This window comes from Heloderma suspectum, chromosome 2 (genome assembly GCF_057233095.1).
Source record: "Heloderma suspectum isolate Gila_16-S chromosome 2, 16-S_ref, whole genome shotgun sequence".
NCBI classification, from domain to species: domain Eukaryota; kingdom Metazoa; phylum Chordata; class Lepidosauria; order Squamata; family Helodermatidae; genus Heloderma; species Heloderma suspectum.
Window position 1 is genome coordinate 2,745,172 of NC_139459.1, and position 19,147 is coordinate 2,764,318.

At 51.4% G+C, this 19,147-nt stretch overlaps 1 protein-coding gene and 1 long non-coding RNA gene across 13 annotated transcripts in view; both read right to left on the reverse strand.

The window, feature by feature from the left end:
• The window catches only part of LOC146351847 (uncharacterized), a 1,244,848-nt gene extending 1,240,896 nt beyond the window's left edge, over positions 1-3,952 (reverse strand). The window contains exon 1 of the long non-coding RNA XR_014787475.1: positions 3,900-3,952. This is a non-coding gene — a long non-coding RNA (uncharacterized LOC146351847). The remainder of the gene's footprint in view (positions 1-3,899) is intronic.
• Positions 3,953-9,974: 6,022 nt separating this feature from the next.
• IL11RA (interleukin 11 receptor subunit alpha) overlaps positions 9,975-19,147 on the reverse strand; it is a 161,510-nt gene continuing 152,337 nt past the window's right edge. For 8 of the 12 annotated variants that reach the window (XM_084832770.1, XM_084832767.1, XM_084832768.1 and 5 more), the window contains exons 9-14: positions 17,790-17,953; positions 16,846-16,987; positions 16,399-16,494; positions 13,995-14,097; positions 11,650-11,732; positions 9,990-10,761 (exon numbers count right to left, since the gene is read on the reverse strand). In XM_084832770.1, the coding sequence (XP_084688896.1) occupies positions 10,745-10,761; positions 11,650-11,732; positions 13,995-14,097; positions 16,399-16,494; positions 16,846-16,987; positions 17,790-17,953 (605 nt within the window). In that variant the 3' untranslated portion in view covers positions 9,990-10,744. Of the gene's footprint in view, positions 10,762-11,649; positions 11,733-13,994; positions 14,098-16,398; positions 16,495-16,845; positions 16,988-17,789; positions 17,954-19,147 lie in introns of all 12 variants that reach the window. The other 4 variants (XM_084832764.1, XM_084832774.1, XM_084832773.1 and 1 more) reach the window with 3 other exon arrangements.

Genomic DNA, 19,147 nt, shown 5'->3' on the forward strand with positions numbered 1-19,147 from the left:
TATGATCCCCCCCCCCCGCATTTTGAACTTCTTGCTATTTTACATAATTTATTTTCATTTTTTGCATGATTCATTCTGCAGTTTCCAAATTCAGAGTGGAGAGGAGACAGAAACAGGACAATGAAGCCCCCAACTACTGGACCGCATTCGGGTCCTTTTTAGTTTCTGAGAGTCCCTGAGGTGCAACCCACATCCTTTCAGGATCCTTTCTGCAATCATGAGGGATAGAAACATACTCTTACATTAAAAATGAAAGTTGAAATGCTGCGTCTGGCACCTGGTATCAAATTCCCTGACTCAGTATGGATCCTCCCAAGCAGCACTGTAGCAGCCATATCGGGGGTCAGACTAAGTAGCCTCATGCAGTCTCATGCTTCATGTTCTTGCTGAGCTCTTTCTCCCTTGAATATATTGTTGTAAGCTGACGAGACACAGGAATTCCTTATCTTGTCAAAGGTCATACAATTGTATATCTTGTTCTCGGCTGTTCTCTTCTGTTCTCTCCTTATCATGGCTACCCTATAACCCAGTTCTTGTATTATAAACAACGGTGCTAGGAGAAGAAATGTTGAGGACTGCAACCCCACGCGGGAGGGGGAGGAGGAGCCGTTTCCTATGTGTCACAATGTCTATAAAACCAATGTGCTAATGTATTTCGGGGCTTCTGGCTCTTTGGAAATGATTCCAGCCTTAAGCCCGCGCGTTAAATAAAGAATCTCTTTTTCCTTCACTCCGTGGTCTCTCTGACTCTGGGTTCTGCAACATAAATGGTGCCGTGACTCGGGTGTGGCAGGCTCTGAGCCAGACAGGTGGCAGTTGCCTGCTCTTGATCGCCGCACCAGGAGGGCGAGCTCGGCGCATGCCTCCCTTTCTTGGCGCCACCGACCTTTTTGTCGAGTGAATGGGAGAAGGCCTGCACCGGGATCGCCCAAACGGCAGCGAGCGGCAAGAGAACCTTGGGAAGCGGAGGAAGGAACTTGAGCCCTGCCTGTATCGCAGCTGCAATTGAGTTGAAACCCACATTGGAAGCCTTCAGGAGAAAGGCAAGTATATGGGAAAAAGAGGGCCCCGCCTTTAGGGAGAAAGGCCACTGGGCAAAAAAAGAGAGGGCCCCGCCTCATGAAGAAGGTCAGTGTTGGTGGTATACGTATACAAAAGAACCTACTCCTTGCGGGTAGAAGGGGGGCCTGATCACACCCCCGAGTGGGCGCCAGTACCCAGCACGCCAGTACTCAGTAGGAAGCTGGGGAAGCCGCTTTCTGCTCTGGTAAAAAGTGGGAAAAGTGGGTGGCAGGGACATATGGATGCAGTGGAGAGATTGATGATTGTGTGAGTGGCTACTGCGGTTTCTGACGCATACCGTTGACTGTCCGGGTGCCCAGGCCAGTAGCAAAGTGCGTGGTGTGTAAAATCCTCTTGTGTCGGCCAGTGAGACCCCTTCCTCACTGACCAATTCCCATTCCCTAATTGTGTCTGTCTTCAATTTAGGAGGGAGGCTATGGGTGGTGGGGGAAGCAAACCTTGCACCCCCTTGGGATGTATGTCAAACCAAGAAGGAAAAAGGTTTTTTTAAAAAGATTCAGAATTGAAAGAGAAAACCGCAAAAAGCTCAAGGTCGAGCTGAAAGGAAAAAAAGAACAAGATCTGAGGCTTTTAATTAGAGAAATGTTGCAGGACAGTCTGGCTTTTAATGAAGCGTGGGAGCGTGAGAGTGTGAGGCCGAAGAAGTAGCTGTTAGCCTAGCGCGCCGAGAGGGGGGGGGCAGGAAAATTGCCCACAACGTTCTGAGTTGTGCAACATCATCACCTCGCCTAATTGAGATGAAATCCCTAAGAAATGGAAACTGAAAATGAAGACCCAGAAGATGAAGGCAAAATAGAAAATAAAGGTGAAGAATCAGCCCCCAGAGCACAGGCTAGACCCCTCTTGGAGTGAAAAGTGTGCCATAAGACTGGCCCAAAGCAGAATGAAGCGGAGAGACCATGTTGAAGATCTCTGTCAAGGTAACCGTGTTTAGCTTTGAACTTTGTTAAAATTGCATAGAGCCTGTAGCTACTGACCATCGGCTATATGATTTCTGAAGAGCGTAACCATTAAGCTTTTGCCGTGGGATTCCCTGCAATGAAGAAATCTCACTGATTCGAGTGTCCAGTGTTACACTGCCTAAGTGTGTGTGCTGAAGAGACCGAGAAACCAGACAGCATGTTCCTGGCCAGGCCAAAATCACGCTACTGCCATGCTCCTGAAAGCTGCAATAAACTGTGTAAGCTGGGAGACCCAACCTGACTGAGAAGAAAAGAAGATATTGGAGCAACTGTCTTAAAAAACAATGAGATCTGTGTAGCTGGCTGGCTGACGCTGTCAGTGATGTTACAACTTTAAATTAAGACTGTTTTCCTGTTTGAGACCCCAGCGAAGAAAGCTGACCCGAGTTATTTGTTGCCCGTGCCAAAGCAAGAATTTGGCTGCCCTGTACCTCATCGTGTCCTGTTTTAAGCTTGGGATTTACAAATACAAACAAACTGAGAAGCTTGCCTTTAAAGTCCTGCAAATCACCCCACCGCCTCCCCGAAGATTAATGGCTGCTTGAAAAATGCAAGTATAAGGCGATGCCCATCACCCCCCAGCGTCCTGAGTTTCGGCACTCAGTGTTTCAGTGCTTTCGTGTAGCAGGTTAGAAGAAAAAAAAAAAAAGACTAAGTTTTTAAATGTCTGTGAGAGAACCTGACAGAAGTAAAATAAAATTTACAAAGGAGTTGCCCAACTTAAAGTGTCATGGCTAGAGAGCTGACAGAGGCCTTGCTAAAAAGTTAAAGGCCCTTGTCTGTCAGAAGGGGTGTAGGGCCACACTTTCCCTTTTTAAACTGATGCAAAAGTGGAGAGCCTTTGCTGGAAACATCGCATCTTCATTGCCCAGAGCCTTCTCTGTTTGCCTCCATCATCATCTGGGCTTTTTAGAGACACTCTGCACATGGACTAAAATTTTAAATTGTCAAAAACTTGCCATGGACAGTGCTGTGAAGCTTTTGATAAACTTGAACTCTCATTGCTGTGGACCGTGTGTCTATGTTTGTAGTCAGCTCAGTGTACAGCAGGCTGAGTTTGATCTATAACTTTTAGATTTCCTTCTGCCAGAACTCATGCAGCATAGAGTTGCCGATGCAAAAATCATAGAATCATAGAATAGTAGGGTTGGAAGGGGCCTACAAGGCCATCGAGTCCAACCCCCTGCTCAATGCAGGAATCCAAGTCAGAGCATCCCTGACAAATGGCTGTCCAGCCTCGACTTGAAGGCCTCCAGTGTGGGAGAGCCCACCACCTCCCCAGGTAATTGGTTCCATTGCCGTATTGCTCTGACACTCAGGAAGTTTTTCCTGATGTTCAGTCGGAATCTGGCTTCCTGTCACTTGAGCCCATTATTCCGTGTCCTGCACTCTGGGATGAGTGGTGACCTAGAACTCTGCGTGTGTGGGTATGCTCGTCCCTTGATTTTAATGAGCCCTGAGCTTTCAGCCAGAAGAGCAGTATGATTGCTGGATCTGCTCCATCATGCCTTACCATGCAAAAAGTGCTTTCCATTCATTGTGTTAAATTGCAGAAAAAGTTTGTTGTGTATATTTTATGATTTCTTAAATATCATAAAATATATGTTATATTTACAGATTAGTGTTAGTTGCAACTCCAAATGATACTAAGTGTGGTTCCCAATGGATGACAAGGAGAAAAGACAAAAGCAAGTAAAAAAAAAAAGGAATAGAGAAAGTAAAAGACAGATAGAGAGAAAAAAAAGAAGAAAGAAAAGGCAAGAGGCAAAGAAAAAACATTTATAAAAAAGAAGCGTGGCCATAGTTGCCCCCAGGGTAAATTAAAAGCAGCTGATTGTGCCTAAAGCTTATTACCTGGGATAAAGTAGCCACAATAATGTAATAGTTCTTTAAGATAAAAAAAATCTAACTAGAAGGAGAAGAAGAACCTATCCCAAATGTGTGTCATTGGGACTAGTGCAAGGCAGAAAGGTTTAAGTAAGTGAGTTTAACTTGAAAAAGATAAATAAAGAGACAAGGCTGGTGCATGGATCAGAAAGTTTTATACAAAAAGTTTAAAACATGATCTGCAATACAGGCAGATCAGCAAAGAAAAAGAAAGCAAAAAAAAGAGAAAAAATTTGTCTTCCCATACTAATAAATAAAAGTGTTATCAAGCACTTTGGGAAGCGAAGTTGTTTACAGGAAGCTGTGCCTGAGAACCAAACACTTCTAGCCTATGCTGAAAATGCTTGCTAGGGTTGTGCTGCCTCATGGGTAACATGTATGGTATAAAAACCCATTTAGCCCAATAGCTCGTGGTTCAGAGAAGCTGTCTGATCCAACCATTAAGTATGCCTGTGTGCTGTAAGTTACCCAATAAAGTCTCCTTATAAATAAATCCCCCCCTCGCTGGAATCCCAAAACACAAGTGGGGCTAGAGCGCCTCACCCAGTATCAAACCCTGCTGTTAAAAGCCATGAAAGCAGGTATGAAGAAGTCAATTAATATGACCAAAGTGTCTAAAGTGCTGCAAGGTGCCACCGAAGCCCCAGAGCGTACTTGGAGCGTCTTTCAGATACCTATCGCCAGTATACCCCCCTCAACCCAGAGGCCCAAGAAGACATAGATAAAAGAAGAAAAGAAGAAGACCCGGCAGAGGCAGAAGATTCTTAAAAAAGAACCAGTGTGCCCAGTGTGGACAAGATGGACATTAGTGGCATGAATGCCCAAATAAAATAAATACACAAAAGAAAAAACCAAAGGGGCCAGAATGGGCGAAAAGGGAGACAGCTTGAGAAGGGCCGTGACATTGACTTCATAATTGACACTGGAGCAGCATCAAAGGCAAGCAAACGTTAGCCTTAAACAAGAAGTTCAAACACTGAGCAAAGTTCTTCAAGCCCAGCGTAGCTTTGTCTTAAAAAAATAAGCCATTCCCATCACAGAAGCTCATCCTTTCCAACCAAGAGTTAAAGTATAAGTTAAAAAGGGAAAGATAACCCTTTGACTCCCAGATGGAGAGGACTGAAAACTGTCATACTTTCCACCCCCACAGCTATGAAAGCAGCTGGAGTTAAACCCTGGATACATTGGACACGAGTCAAGAGAGCAAGAGGGGGAGAGTAGACTGTAAACAGAAATCCTGAAAATCCTTTAAAAATCATTCTAAAAAAGCAGTAAGAAGACTCAGGCTAGACCTTACTGTGGACACACCGGGAAACTGTCCCCCTGCGTACGGTCAGACCTGCAACTGGAGAATTGAAGAAGGGGACTAGGCCCTACTGCAGCTTGCCAGGTGAATAGCTGCCCAGCGTACGGTCAGATCCCAAAGAAGATCAAACATGCGTGTTGTAGTGTTAGTAGTGTTGCATTGTGTCTCCTTAATAAGGTGCAAAAAGGGGGCCAGCCCCTGAAAAGAAAAGTTTGTCCCAGTGATTTGCTGATAATTACTGGCTTCACCTGGCTAACATCACGAGAGTAAAACATTTTTGTTTGCCAAGAGGTATACCTGCAAACAGGCTTATTAGCTCTTGCCTAATACCTGTCTGTAGACATCCTGGGAAAATTCAAAAAGATACCATGTTAAGAGTTTATGGTGTAAGTTTAACTTATTCCCAAAATGCTAATTGGGGCGTGGTTGCAAAGATCCTACCCCCTACAGAGTTCACTCTACGCACCCCCATCGTTGCTGAAACAAATGCTACGTGTGCACGAATGCTTAATTGTCAAAAATTTTCCAGAAAATATAAAGCTATCCCTGGCCCCCTTCCACTGTAATAAAATTCAAAACATATATTTTAATAATGCCCACATACTTTTGCCTCATGGATGGTTTTAGACATGTAGTTCCCGCACTTGGTCATTAATTCCTGCCAACTTGTCTAATAACCACCCATGTTGCCTCAGCCGCCTATTAAATTGGTGCCAATTCTTCCTCTGTAGCCCGAGAAAATCCGTCGACGGCAGCCTCGAGCACTCCAACTAACTAAAAATTGTAATAGTCATGTGCAGTTATATTCTGACTCAGAAAAATTGGCCTTAGCAATGTCACTGGTTGGGGTTCCAGGTTTAGCCTTGGCTAATAGTCTGGAGATCAACCGGTTAGCTTGCAGCTTAGCCAAAAGCATAAATGCCACCTCACAAGCATTGTCATTGTTAAATAAAGAGTTGCGTGATCTAAGAGGTGCAGTTCTAGAAAATAGAGCTGGTATAGATTACCTCTTCCTTCTTCATCATTTAAGTTGTGAGACACACCAAAAGCTCTGTTGTTTTAACTTAACTGATAATGGTGATGCTGTAGATGAACAGATCAACAAGCTGCACAATATAGTAGCTAACAAAACAATAAGACAAAACAATTAGCTCAATTAGTTAACCCCTTGGCTTCCAGATCTTAGCTGGCTTGAAGCATTGTTCATCCTAATTCTACCAGTGTTGTTCATAAAGTTCTGTTATGTCTCTGCGTTCCTTGTCTTATGCGCTGTTTAACCAATCTGTTTTATGTCTCAGCTAGTAAAACTGCTGCCCTCTACGCTCTAATAGCCCAACAAGAGGCTAAGTAATATGTATGTCACAAAAAGCTTTGTATAGTTATCAGAAATGCTATAATTGTAATGAAATTATGCATTTAAGGGGGGAATGTAGCAGCCATATTGGGGGTCAGACTAAGTAGCCTCATGCAGTCTCATGCTTCATGTTCTTGCTGAGCTCTTTCTCCCTTGAATATATTGTTGTAAGCTGACGAGACACAGGAATTCCTTATCTTGTCAAAGGTCATACAGTTGTATATCTTGTTCTCTGCTGTTCTCTTCTGTTCTCTCCTTATCATGGCTACCCTATAACCCAGTTCTTGTATTATAAACAATGGTGCTAGGAGAAGAAATGTTGAGGACTGCAACCCCACGCGGGAGGGGGAGGAGGAGCCGTTTCCTATGTGTCACAATGTCTATAAAACCAATGTGCTGATGTAAATCGGGGCTTCTGGCTCTTTGGAAATGATTCCAGCCTTAAGCCCGCGCGTTAAATAAAGAATCTCTTTTTCCTTCACTCCGTGGTCTCTCTGACTCTGGGTTCTGCAACAGCACATGTGCATCAGAGGTCCTTTTTGCACAAGCACCCCTTTCAGCCAGCAGCCCCCCCCCCCCCAGCACAATGTGCTTGGCAGGAAGAGAGGGTATCGCAGCCCTCCTCCAGCACTTTTAAAACCCTGGCTAGAAGTACGCTCCAGTGCAGGAGTCAGTGAGAGAGAGTGCACAGCCTCCAAAGAAAATGGAAAACGTTTGTTTTCAAAACAAAACAAACACAACAGCGTGTGGAAACAGGAGGCTTGGAGAGCAGCTGAGGGAAGGCGCACAGCCTGTGCGCGACAAATGGGGCCACCCATGGCTGCTCATGCAGGGAAGGCCCAGTCAGTTATTTGGTTGCCTCTTGGAGGAAGCCACACCTGCCCTCTTTTTGGCTCTGTGGCCTGTTCGGATCTGCACACAAAATGTCTCCCCGCGATGCCCCATGCACAAGAAAGTGCACGTGTGACTGGGGCTATCCAGGAAGCCATTCCCGTGAGTGGCAGCTGAGAAAGACGGTGCTGCAGGATTGGAGTGCTAACGTGGCCCCTGCCCCAAGGGTACAGTGGGCATCGGTAGCTGCTTCTGATGTTCATTGCACCCCCCGCCCTGTGCAGCCATTTCCAGGCACCCAGCCCCTTCCTTTGGGAATCTGCTTCCCTCCAGCTGGCAGAAGGGACCCGTGACCCCATGCCATGGCTCAGCCATGGCAGCGTCCTGGCAGGAGAAAGTGTTCCTGGCTATTTTCAGCCTTTCCCCTCCCCTCCCGCCATCTGGCACTTGCCGCTGCCTTCATCTCAGGAAGTTTCCATAAACTGCTGCCTCCAGGGCTTGGCAAGAGCCAGCGGGCCCTCACCGCGCCCCCTGGCCCCACCCCACTGGCTCGCTGACCCGGCTGGCTTGGCTCAGGCAAAGCGGGTGAGCAGCTACCTGGAGGGGCTCAGAGCAGTGGGTGCGCAGCAGTGTGCAGCCTGCCCAGCTCCACCCCTCAAGCCACTGCGCCCCAGGCTTGTGGGAGATAACGCAGGCCAGTGACACGGACACACGCTCCTGCGCAGCCAGAGAACACCGTGCCCGGGGCTCAGCTGACAACGCTCCCTGACCACACAAACGCTTGTAGCGATTAAGCGATTAATTGCTCAGCTCACTCTGCAAAGCATGGCCACGTGCATGACCACGGAGCAGAACAGCAGGAGAGCCCTGCTGGATCCACCTAGGCCAGCCTCTCCTTTCCCTTGGTGGCCAGACAGATGCTGCTGGGGAGCCCCCAAGCAGGGCATGAAGATCCTCCCTTGCCCCAGCCCCCTAGCAGCAGTGTTCGCAGGTACACTGCCTCTAAACCTGGAGGCTGCATTTAAACAACTGTGGCCATTAGGAACTGCTGCCAGGCCTCTCCTTCAGGAACTGGTCTAGTCCTCTTCTAAAGCTCACGAGGCCCATGCCTGTCAGCGCCCCTTGCAGGGATTAAGTTATCTACCCCTGGTGTGGCGGGACCTCCTTTTGTCTCTCTGGAGCCTCTGTGGGATCACACAAAATCCCTGAGTGCGAAAGAAGCCCTTGCCCAGGGACCCACCCACACAATCCGAGAGCGGGGAGGAGCGCAGAGGGAGACTCCCAGGAAAAGGCAGGCAGGGAGGGCTCTTCGAGGCACGCAGGGAGACAGATGTGCCTGAGGCCACAGCTTTTCGAGCAGAGCAATCCCTCGGGGGCACTGGGCAGCCCGTTTCAATCCTGGCCTCGTGGTGTTGCAGAGGCAGGGTTGGTTCTTCAAGGAACTGAAACTGGAGCCCCCCGCCCCCCTCCCATGTGTGAAGACTCCCAGCCCCTGCGTAGCTAACAAGTCCAACAGCAAAAGTGCGTGTGCGAGAGGGGGCGGGGGAGGAGCGCAAGCGCGCGCAAACCCCACCCAGCCTCCAGGGACTCCTGCACGGACCCTCCGCCAACCAAGTCCAACGCACAGCCATCGCAGCGTGTCTGGAATCGGAAGGGGGCAGCTTGCCGGCAGCTGGGAGGCGAGGAGGCAGAGGGCTGCACGTATGCTGCCCTTTCAAACTGTCAGAATTAGAGTCGTGCCTCAAAAGCTGAATTCTGAAGCCCCAGTTAATGACGGAACTGGTACGATATTTGCGGCATGGATTCCGCTTGTGCTGGTCATGGGCAGGGGGCAAGAGCAACAAAGGGCACTGAAGCCCCCCCCAACAAAACTGCTCAGCACCCCAGCCCTGCTCCTCCCCACCCCCGCCCCCGGTCCCAGCTTCTGAAGCTCGCCAGGTCCTGCCCACACACATTCAAGCGGATCTTGGCCCTTTGGAGTGAAAAGAGAGATTCTCAACTCGGCGCCAGGTGGCCATTTCCCGGCTGGCACAGAGCCAGTGCCCTGCGTGGAAGTCAAGGGCTGCTTTTGCTGGGGCCCAGGCTTTCTCTGCAGCGGCCCACCCCGTGTGCACAACAAATGACACCCATCCCTGGGCTCAGCCGCCCCCAAGCTGGTGCCGCCAGATGCTTTGGACTTCAGCTCCCGCCACGGTCCCAGCAGCCACCACGGCCAGGAACGCTGGGAGCCGTAGTCCAGCACACCCAGAGGGCAGCAGGTGGGCAAAGGCTCCCCTACCCAGAATTCTTCCCACCCTTGCTCTGTGTCATGTGCATAATCGGCCAATCTGAATGTTAGAGTGTAGCGGAGATCGGAAGCGCAGCAGCCGTGCTAACATTTCCCCAGCGATCGGCGTGGCAATGGCAGCTCTCTGCCTCGCTTGGGCCGGAGGCTCCAGCCTCCTCGGCGCTCTGCCCGACAGTCTGGCCCAGCTGCTAACAAGCTGAGCCGAGCTGAGCCGCATCTGATCGGGTTCTATTAAACAACACGGGGGCCCTCCGAGAGACTGGCGCAAGGAGGATTGCTGGGTGTTCATTAAAGCAAAACTGAAACCTGGAATTTAATTTTCCCATCCAAATCAAGTGCAGGCGCGCGCACACACATGCAAGCACACACGCACACGGCCGGTGTGTTGCCCCTGCCCCACATGGCTTCCAGGGAGGCCTCTGCCATCCCCCTCATTCGCCTTGGCTGACACCCCCTCCCTGGAAGAGGGCGCAGGATTTCCACAATGCTTTGGGGCCTGCAGGTTCCCCACAATGCTCTGCTCTCCAGCAAACATGGCTCATGGAAGGATGCTGCCTCTGGCTCGTGTAGACAAAGCACCCCACTGTCCCAAGGGCCACGCTTTGGCTCCATGGGAGTGATGGAGGCAGGGGAAGCCGGCCGTGAGAGGCAGGGGCGGCAGTGCCAGTCCTTTGGGCCCCGCCAGCAGCCCCTGGCACTGAGGCCCTCTGGCAGCCTGGGCGGGTGCAGAGCTCTCTGTTTCAGTCTTTGCTGGGCTCAGGCTGTCGACCAGTCCAAGAACGGCAGCTCCGGCATTCAGTCTGCTTGCGGCAAAGGGAAGAGGGCCGGGGCTTGGTCAGCAGCGGGCCTAGCTGCCTCCCCCGAAGGTCCCTGTGGATGAGCCTCTTTCCCAAGAGTCCTTTGGCGGACGGCGTGGGGGGCAGGATGCCCAGGCGCAGCCTTCGGCGATCGACCAGCAGCTGCAGTTGGCGAGGTCAGTGGTGCCCCGCCGCTCTTGCGGGTGGGCCGCCCTGCCAGAGGGGGGCGGAACATTGCTACAAGATCTGGGCTTCTGCGGGAGGAGGAGGAGAGGTCAAGGGGTGGGGCTGCTCCCGGAACTACGGATGCCCACGGCTCCGGAGCAGCCTTCCCTGGCCTCGTGCCCTCCAGATGTGCTGGACTACAACTCCCATCATGGGGATGATGGGAGTTGGGGTCCAACACACCCAGAGGGCAGCAGGCCAGAGAAGGCTGCTTTGGAGGCACCCTAACGCCCGACCCTGCTGGATGCCCTGCAGTCACTTCCCGGGCTGGCTTCTGGCAGTGGGCCAGGGTCTGAACCACCATTCTGCAATTCTATCGGGGGTTTCACCTTGCAGCTTGGCCTGAGCCCAGGGAGGGGGGAGCCTCGGAGGCCAGCCGTCTGACTGGCGGGCGGGGGATGCCGTTTTGTGGCACCGTACAGCCCTAACAGATGCGTTGTGGCAAACGGTAGTGATGGCGACAAAGAGAGGAGCAGCAGCAGGAGCAGCTGGCGACGATGGGGGGGCCTCCCCGAGGAAGGGCGTCTCTCCCAAGGGCCTTCAGAAACCCGGAGCCGGCCCTGCGCTTCCGCCTCTGCAAGGGGCGCTTGACTTGGGCCGGGAACCAGCCAGGCGCAGCCTGTTCCTGTAGGCTCCCCCATGCGATGCCCCATGGTGGTCCCAACCTGCCTGCAGCGCATCGCCCCCTTGCAGCTGTGGTTGTGAATGTCACCGTCTTTGGGAGGTGTCAGAGGACTTATTAAGGAACTGGGGACAAAACTGGTGGAGACTTTTCCCCGGGAGGTTTTCCTCTCCAGTCCTGGATCCTTGCGAGAAGCTGGGACAAAATTGTCCCTCCTTTCTACACGAAAATTAAAAGGGGCATTTCCCTCCCTCCCTCCCTTCCTGCCTACAAGGTGCCCCGGGGCTGTACTCACTGGGCAAGGCCTTCATGTGGATGGCAGCTGCGAGCAGATCATGGTTTTTAGTGGCCTCTTTGCTGTGCTTCTTCACCCGGATCCTTTAAACAAAGGAGAGAGAGAGAGAGAGAGAATTGGAGATGCCCCCTTGCAAAAGTTGCGATGCTTTTTTGACGACACAAAATCACCCGGAGAGATTTGTGGGTGAGCAGAGATTGGAACCCAGATCTCTCTGGTCCAGGTCTGGCCATACCCACTACACTGCTATGCCTCCCTCACCTCTGCTTCCACATTTATTAGGGGAATGTGCCATGTCAAGAGAACCTCCTCTCCCACCAGCTTTTAATTCTAACTTAGGAATGTAGGAAGCTGCCTTCTACCGAACCAGACCAAGGATCCATCGGGCCTGGTATTGTCTGCAAGGACTGGCAGCCACTCTCCAGGGTTGCAGGCAGGATCCCTTCCTAGCCCCACCTGGAGAGAGTGGGATGGATGGATCATCCAGTTTGGTTTCTCTCAGTTTCACAGGCTTTCAATTCCCAAATGTTGAGAACTGTTTTTTGGTTTGTTTTTTAAGTTTGCATGAAAAGCATTTTTGTGCACATTTCTCCTAATACATACATTTGTGTATGTAGCTTTCTGCAGTTTTCCTAATACAATGCATATCTGAGTATTATTTTCTCTAATATACATGTTTTTGTATACACTTTTTGATTGGAGAACTCCAGAGCAAAATTCGGAAAAGTGTGAACCTCAAAGGATAGCTGAATTTCAGTTTGCATCGTGGTTCAAAAATGTGCAATAAGATCAGTTCGCATTAAAATGTGAACTGAACAAATTTCTCCCGTGGCATCGAGCCTGGGGCCTCTTGCAGGCAACGCAGGCGCTCTACCCTCAGCCATGGCCCTTGTCTCAAACGATGCTGGCTCTCTGCCTTGCTCCTTTTCACCGCAGGCCATGCCCTGGAGATGTATTTGAGTTTGTCTATCAAGCATTATGGAGTGGGAAACTGAGGCACCAAGGCTGAAAGCATTGTTTAAAAAGCAATAAAGGGGAGCCTAATAGGGGTCTATAAAATTCAGGGAGGACAGGTCTACTGATAGTTACTAGTCATGATAGTGATTTGGAACTCCTCTGACCCTCCCAGCCCTTGCCAGGGCAAGTCGAGCTCCACCTCTCTGGACTCCTCTCCCCTGGAACGGGAAGCCTCCACTTTCCATCTCTTAGCTCCGGCTCTGGTGACAGAACCAACGCTCATCTTGCTGTAGGGCTCCAGGACCAGGGTGGGTTCCAGCCAGCAAAACACAACCGGCTGGGCACCTGGCAGTGGACAGAGACACTGCAGTGCGGCAGTGCCTTGGGTGGGCGAGAGTGTGGGGAGTGTGAGCGTACAGAGCTTTTGGCCAGGCCTTCTGGCCCGGACCCTGTCAGAATTCCCACCAGCCCTCAACCTCTGCGTCTCGGGGTCCTGTCGCCAGGGCTGGCATGAGGGCTTGGCCAAGTTGGGCAGTGGCCCAGGCCCCAGCACCTCAGGAGCACCCACTGGTGCCAGTGCCTGACCGGCTGCTACTGTGGAGCAGCGGCAGAAGTAGCAGCCGCCCCTCCATGCAGGGAGTGAAAGAAAGCGAGTCCTCTGGGGGCCCGGGGGCCCTCTCCTCTTTGCCACACTGCCTGGGGAGAGGGCAGGTGAGTGAAAATGGCAGCCACGCCTTGCTGTCAGCAGTCACCTGCTCCTCGGGGGTGTGTGGAGGTGGATTGGGGGCCCGCCAGGGGCATGTTGCCGAGAGCCCCCAAACCATGGAGCTGGTCGTACCCCAAACCGTCTCGAATGAAATGTCATAGAATCATACAATAGTTGGGATGGAAGGGGCCTACAAGGCCATCGAGTCCAGCCCCCTGCTCAGTGCAGGAATCCAAGTCAGAGCATCCCTGACAGGTGGCTGTCCAGCCTCGTCTTGAATGCCTCCAGGGTGGGAGAGCCCACCACCTCCCTAGGGAATCGGTTCCGTTGTCGTATTGCTCTGACAGTCAGGACGTTTCTCCTGATGTTCAGCCGGAATCTGGCTTCCTGTCACTTGAGCCCGTTATTCCGTGTCCTGCACTCTGGGATGATCAAGAAGAGATCCTGGCCTTCCTCTCTGTGGCAACCTTTCAAGGACTTGAAGAGCGCTATCATGTCTCCCCTCAGTCTTCTCTTCTCAAGGCTAAACATGCCCAGTTCTTTCAGTCTCTCCTCATAGGGCTTTGTTTCCAGTCCCCTGATCATCTCTGTATGTTGCAAAAGGGGCAGGAAGGAAGGGGCCCCTCCTCTTCCAAGGCCATGTTCCCTCCCACGGTTTACACAGAGGGGCTCGTGCACCTACCACATAAAAAAGGCAAAGACCAGAATCACAGCCAGGACAAAGAAGGCAAAGACGCCAAGTGACACCAGAACCGCCACCTTCTCCGTGGGCTCACTGCGGCCTGCTGGAAAGAGAAGGAAAATCTGACACTGTGTGTCACAGCAAATTAGAGCTTTTTCAAATTAACCATTGCCTGCCCTAACACAAGTGTAGGGTGAGGCATACAAATGCCCGATACAGAATCACAGAATTCTCAACCCCTTTTAATTTTTTCATAAATGACCTGGCATTAGGAGTGAGCAATGAAGTTAGGGTTAGGGTTTATTTGTTGCCAAGTTTGTTAACAACATGAAAGTATTTAGGATGGTTAAAACAAAAAGGGATAGTGAGGAGCTCCAAAAGGATCTCTCCAAACTGGGAGAATGGGCATCCAAACGGCAAATGCAGTTCAATGTAAGCAAGTGCAAAGTGATGCACGTTGGGGCAAAAAATCCCAACTTCAAGTATAGCCTGATGGGATCTGAGCTAGTGGTGACTGACCAGGAAAGAGATCTTGGGGTTGTGGTGGACAACTCAATAAAGATGAGCTGCTGTAAAGAAGGCAACTCCATGTTGGGCATTGTTAGGAAAGGCATCAAACATGAAACCGCCAATATCATAACACCTTTATATGAACCTATGGTGTGACCACACCTGGAATTCAGTGTCTTGTGGTCACCACACCTAAAAAAGGATTTGTAGAGCTGGAAAAGGTACAGAAAAGGGCAACCAAAATGATCAAGAGGCTGAAGCAGAGCAACATCTCAGGCTTTTTCCCTTAGAAAAAAGGGAAGTGGGGTGGGGGGTGGGGACCTGAGAGGTGCATAATGGTGTGGAGAAAGTGGAGAGGGAGACGTTTCTCTCTCTCTCCCATAATACTAGAACCCAATGGGGTCATCTCAATGAAACTGAATGGTGGGAGATACTTGACAGAAAAAAGAGGGTACTTAACACAGCGCATAGATAAACTATGGAATTCGCTACCACAAGAATCACAGAATCAAAGAATAGCAGGGTTGGAAGAGGACGTAGTGATGGCCACCAACTTGGACGGCTTTAAAAGGGGGTTGGACAAATTTGTGGAGGAGAAGGCTATCGATGGCTATGGGTCCTGATGGCTCTGTGCTACCTCAGGTATCACAGGCAGGATGCCTCTGTATGCCAGTTGCTGGGGAACATGAGCGGGAGGATGTTCTTGCACTCATGTCCTACTTGTGGGCTTCTGAGAGGCATCTGGTTGGCCACTGTGGGAACAGGATTCTGGACAAGATGGGCCTTTGGTCAGATCCAGCATGGCCCTTTCTATGGCCCAGGACCTCACTGAGAGGCTGGAGGGAGAAGGTCAGAGAACGACTGTCATCTACAGCTGATGCACATACATGGTTTGGAATTCGTGGTCTCTTGACAACTGGACAGTGGATGCAGACCAGGAGGGGCCCATGGACTAGGGGAGGGCGGCAGGGCCCTCGGCTGCTAAGAGCACGGCCGCGAAGGCAGGAGCACCCGTCCCCTTTCCCCGCAAGCCACCTGCTGCGCCTGCCCGCTTCTTCCCGAGGCCCACCCCTCTCCAGGCAGGGGAAGCCCAGCCGCCGGTTGGAGATGGGAGCCTTTCCTGGCTGGGGGAGGGGCGCGCGCTGCGGCGGAAGCTGTGAGTGATTCCGTCCCGCTTACCGCTGTGGCGAGTAAATAAGCACGGCTTGTCCAGCTTATACGTGAGCAGTCATGCTGCTCATGCTTACATCTGGGTAGACACGCACAAGCTTAGTATTTGGGATGCTATTTTAAAGTGCTGCTGAGTGATTCATTCCTCCGTACTTGTGAGCAGACACGTAGAGGCCTGTCCTGCTTATTTCTGAGTGGAAATACAGAGGCTTAGTATTTGGGATGCTAATTTGAAAGTGCTGCCGAGTGATTCAGTACAGCCTCCTTCTGCATAGGAAAAGGTTCACCACCTCGCTCATGGCGGTGGGGACACGACATGCCACACTAGTGGTGGTGTGTGCGTGTGCACGAGGGCACCCCCTCGTACCGCAGCAGCCACTGGATGCGGCCCTTGAGTCGAGAAGGCTGTGCATCCCTGGACTAGGGGGGTGGATCATGTAGGCCAATGCTACAGCAGGACATTGCCTACAGAACGCTCTGGGGTAACGTGCAAGCCCAAGGGCCAGGGCCAGGAGGGTTGTGTGTCGTTAGTGGAAAGGCAGCAGAGGCCGAGAAGACGCTCGCTCCACCTTGCAAACTGCCTGCCCGATACCATACTTGGATTTACCTTCCAGAGACTTAATACTTTTTGGAAAGCTCTGGGGCTCGAAGAGGGTGTTTGGGGCACTGCCCACCACTCCTGAGCCAATGCCTGCAGTGTGTGTCGGTGTGGGTTCGCACGTACCAACAGGCTCATCAGCGGGGGCCAGAGAGGGCTCCTCAGCGGGACTTTCTGGCTCGGCAGCTGCAGTGGCGGGTTCACTGGGTACCACGGTTTGTCCTGAGGAAAGAGAAGAGCAAGGGATGGCGGGCCTGGAAGAGCGGAGGAAGCCAAGGCCATCGAGCAGGCAGCAGCCCCACGCTCCCGAACTCAGCCACAGGGACTCTAGCTGATGGGCTGGGGTGGGGGAGGGCTTGGACGGAATGAGACGGGGATTCTCAGACCTGCCTCAGCAGGGCCACCGTGGGACTGTCTAGCGGAAAAGGACCTCCTCCCCCCACACTTCACCTGCCACAGGCAATGCCCCCCAAGGTGCCCCCTGTGCACCACAGCTCACTGGCTCCCCCAGGACCACAGCGGCTGCCCACCCCAACCCACTTCCTCCCGGCAATGCCCTCATCCTGGACTTACCAGTGGCAGGCATGCCCCATGCTTCCGTGCTCCACTCGCTCCAGCTCCCAGCATCTAGGAAGTCCTTTGCGCTAACCTGGACCACATGCTCCAAGCCCATGAATGCATCTGTTATCACCTCGGATACATTGGCCGTCTCCACCTGCCAATCCAGGGGGGATGCAATTAGCTGCGGCATGTGGCCAGGACCCGCCCCACCCAAGAATTTCATCTTTCTGCCGCACGGGATTCTAGGGTGTGCTCTACATTCACGGCAGGGGATGGAGAGGCCCGTCGGGTCTGATGGATGCCCCATGCCAAGGCGAGCGTCCCCTCGATTTGTACCCCGCATTCTCCTGCCAATGCACGTTACAAGATTAGTAATGAGGGACAAACGTTTCCAGGGCAGGGGCATCACCAGCACCAGTCTTCTTGGAACAGAACCCCAAAACACTTCCAGAGAAGCCTGATCACAGCTGGCTGAATAGTCAGTTGTGTGCAAATTGGGAAATATTTACTATTTGCCAATGCTTTCCTAGTACTTTTGAACTTCTGGAAATATTTGGAGGAAGAGGGATGCGACAACAGCTCACATGGAACTAGCGGCAAAACATTTGTCCAAACAACCTTTGCAAAGGCTATCACACCAAGGTTTGCATTTTTTGTTGTTGTTGCTAAGATACAGATGCTTGCATTCAGAACTACCAAGTACAGAGCTGATTGCCACTGGACATGATGTCAAGTGCAGACTGTCCAGAACAAGGCAAGTATGTCAGACCATCCATTGTGTATTTGTTCTCTGCTGCTTTCTGCTTTGAGACCCACTTTGGGAAGAAAAGTGGAATATAAATCTTTAACAATGAGCACAAACAACAAGCAGCCCCGTTGCTTATGGGGTGATGAGGGCCCCTCCGTGCCTGGCCGGGGCCCCTGCATCTTGCTCCACCCCGGCGTTCTCCACTCACCACAGACCAGGAACTGTCGATGACGGGCCGGTACTGCAGCCGGAACTTGAGCTGGAAGTGCGGCTCCTTCGGCCAAGTGGAAGGATATTCCCAGCTCACCCGCAGCCGTCTGGGGGCCGATGCCACTGGCTCCACCCGCAGGCCCTCCGGAGGGTCAGGCTTGACTGGGGAGGACAAAGCAGGCGGAGCTGCTGTACACGGAACTGAGAGGCCACGGCCTGCTGTCCTCGCCACCTGAACTAGGGGACCAGGCATGTCAGAGGCGGGGCTGCGTGAGTGTGGCTTCACGGCAGGAATTGAGGAGGGCTGCATCTGAGGTACTCCACCCCACTCTTTCCCAATCTGGTACCCCCCGATAGGTTTGGACTACAAGTCCCATAATCCACCAGTCAGCTGGCTGGTGGATTATGGGACCTGCAGTCCAACACATCTGGAGGGAACAAGATTGGGGAAGGGGGCCCTACAGTCCAGATAAAAAGAACCAGGTTCTAGCAGCAGTGCAACATTTATGTGGGAATGGCGCTGTGCTCTCTGGGACTGGCAGATCCCACTCCCGCTGCTTCCTAATGTGTTTCTTCACATCACCTTTCCAAGCTTCTAGTTCTCATGTCCAAAGCACCCCTCCATGTCTCCATCCCTCCTTGTCCAAGCTCCCCCTGTTCTGGACCAACAAGGACTGCAGTGTTTGAACAGGCAGATTCATCAGCTAGCAAAACCTCTGATCAACTAAAAAGGTGTCCTAATTAATTGGGCCGTGGTTGCCTTGTGTATGTGTGTGTGTTTAAAAATTGTAATTTTAATACAAACACTTATAAAAATGCAGATAGCAATAATTTTTTAAAAAGAGGCTTCACCCTGCCTCTCTCGCACCGAGGAAGAAAAACCTAATCTAAGACGACAATAACATCTGAATTTTGATAATTTATTAAAATTATGACTGTAATTACTTCATGTATTTTATAACCTGCTGTTGTGGGCAGAGCTGTGTGTCTGAGAAGATGCTGCAGGAGTTCAGGGAGAAAAAAGCAAGCGTGGGGAGAGAGGCTTAGAAGTGTGTGGGCAAGAAGTCACGGAAGCCAGTCAGGGGACTGAATACGATTTCCCGGGTGTGGGAGGGCTCCTTTGACCCCATGGTGAGCAAAACTAGAAGAACACATGCAAAAACGTGTGCAGAAAAATATGCAAAACAAAAGAAATCATGCAAACCTCTGTCCATTTGCATGATTTCTCCAGGTTGCAGGATTCATCTCGCTTAGCACAAGCTTGTGATGTTTTTTAGACCAGCCCTGATATTGGCTGCCTTGAGCCACCAAGTTTGAAGAGGAAACAGAGCACAAGTGTCATAAATAAACAAAGAG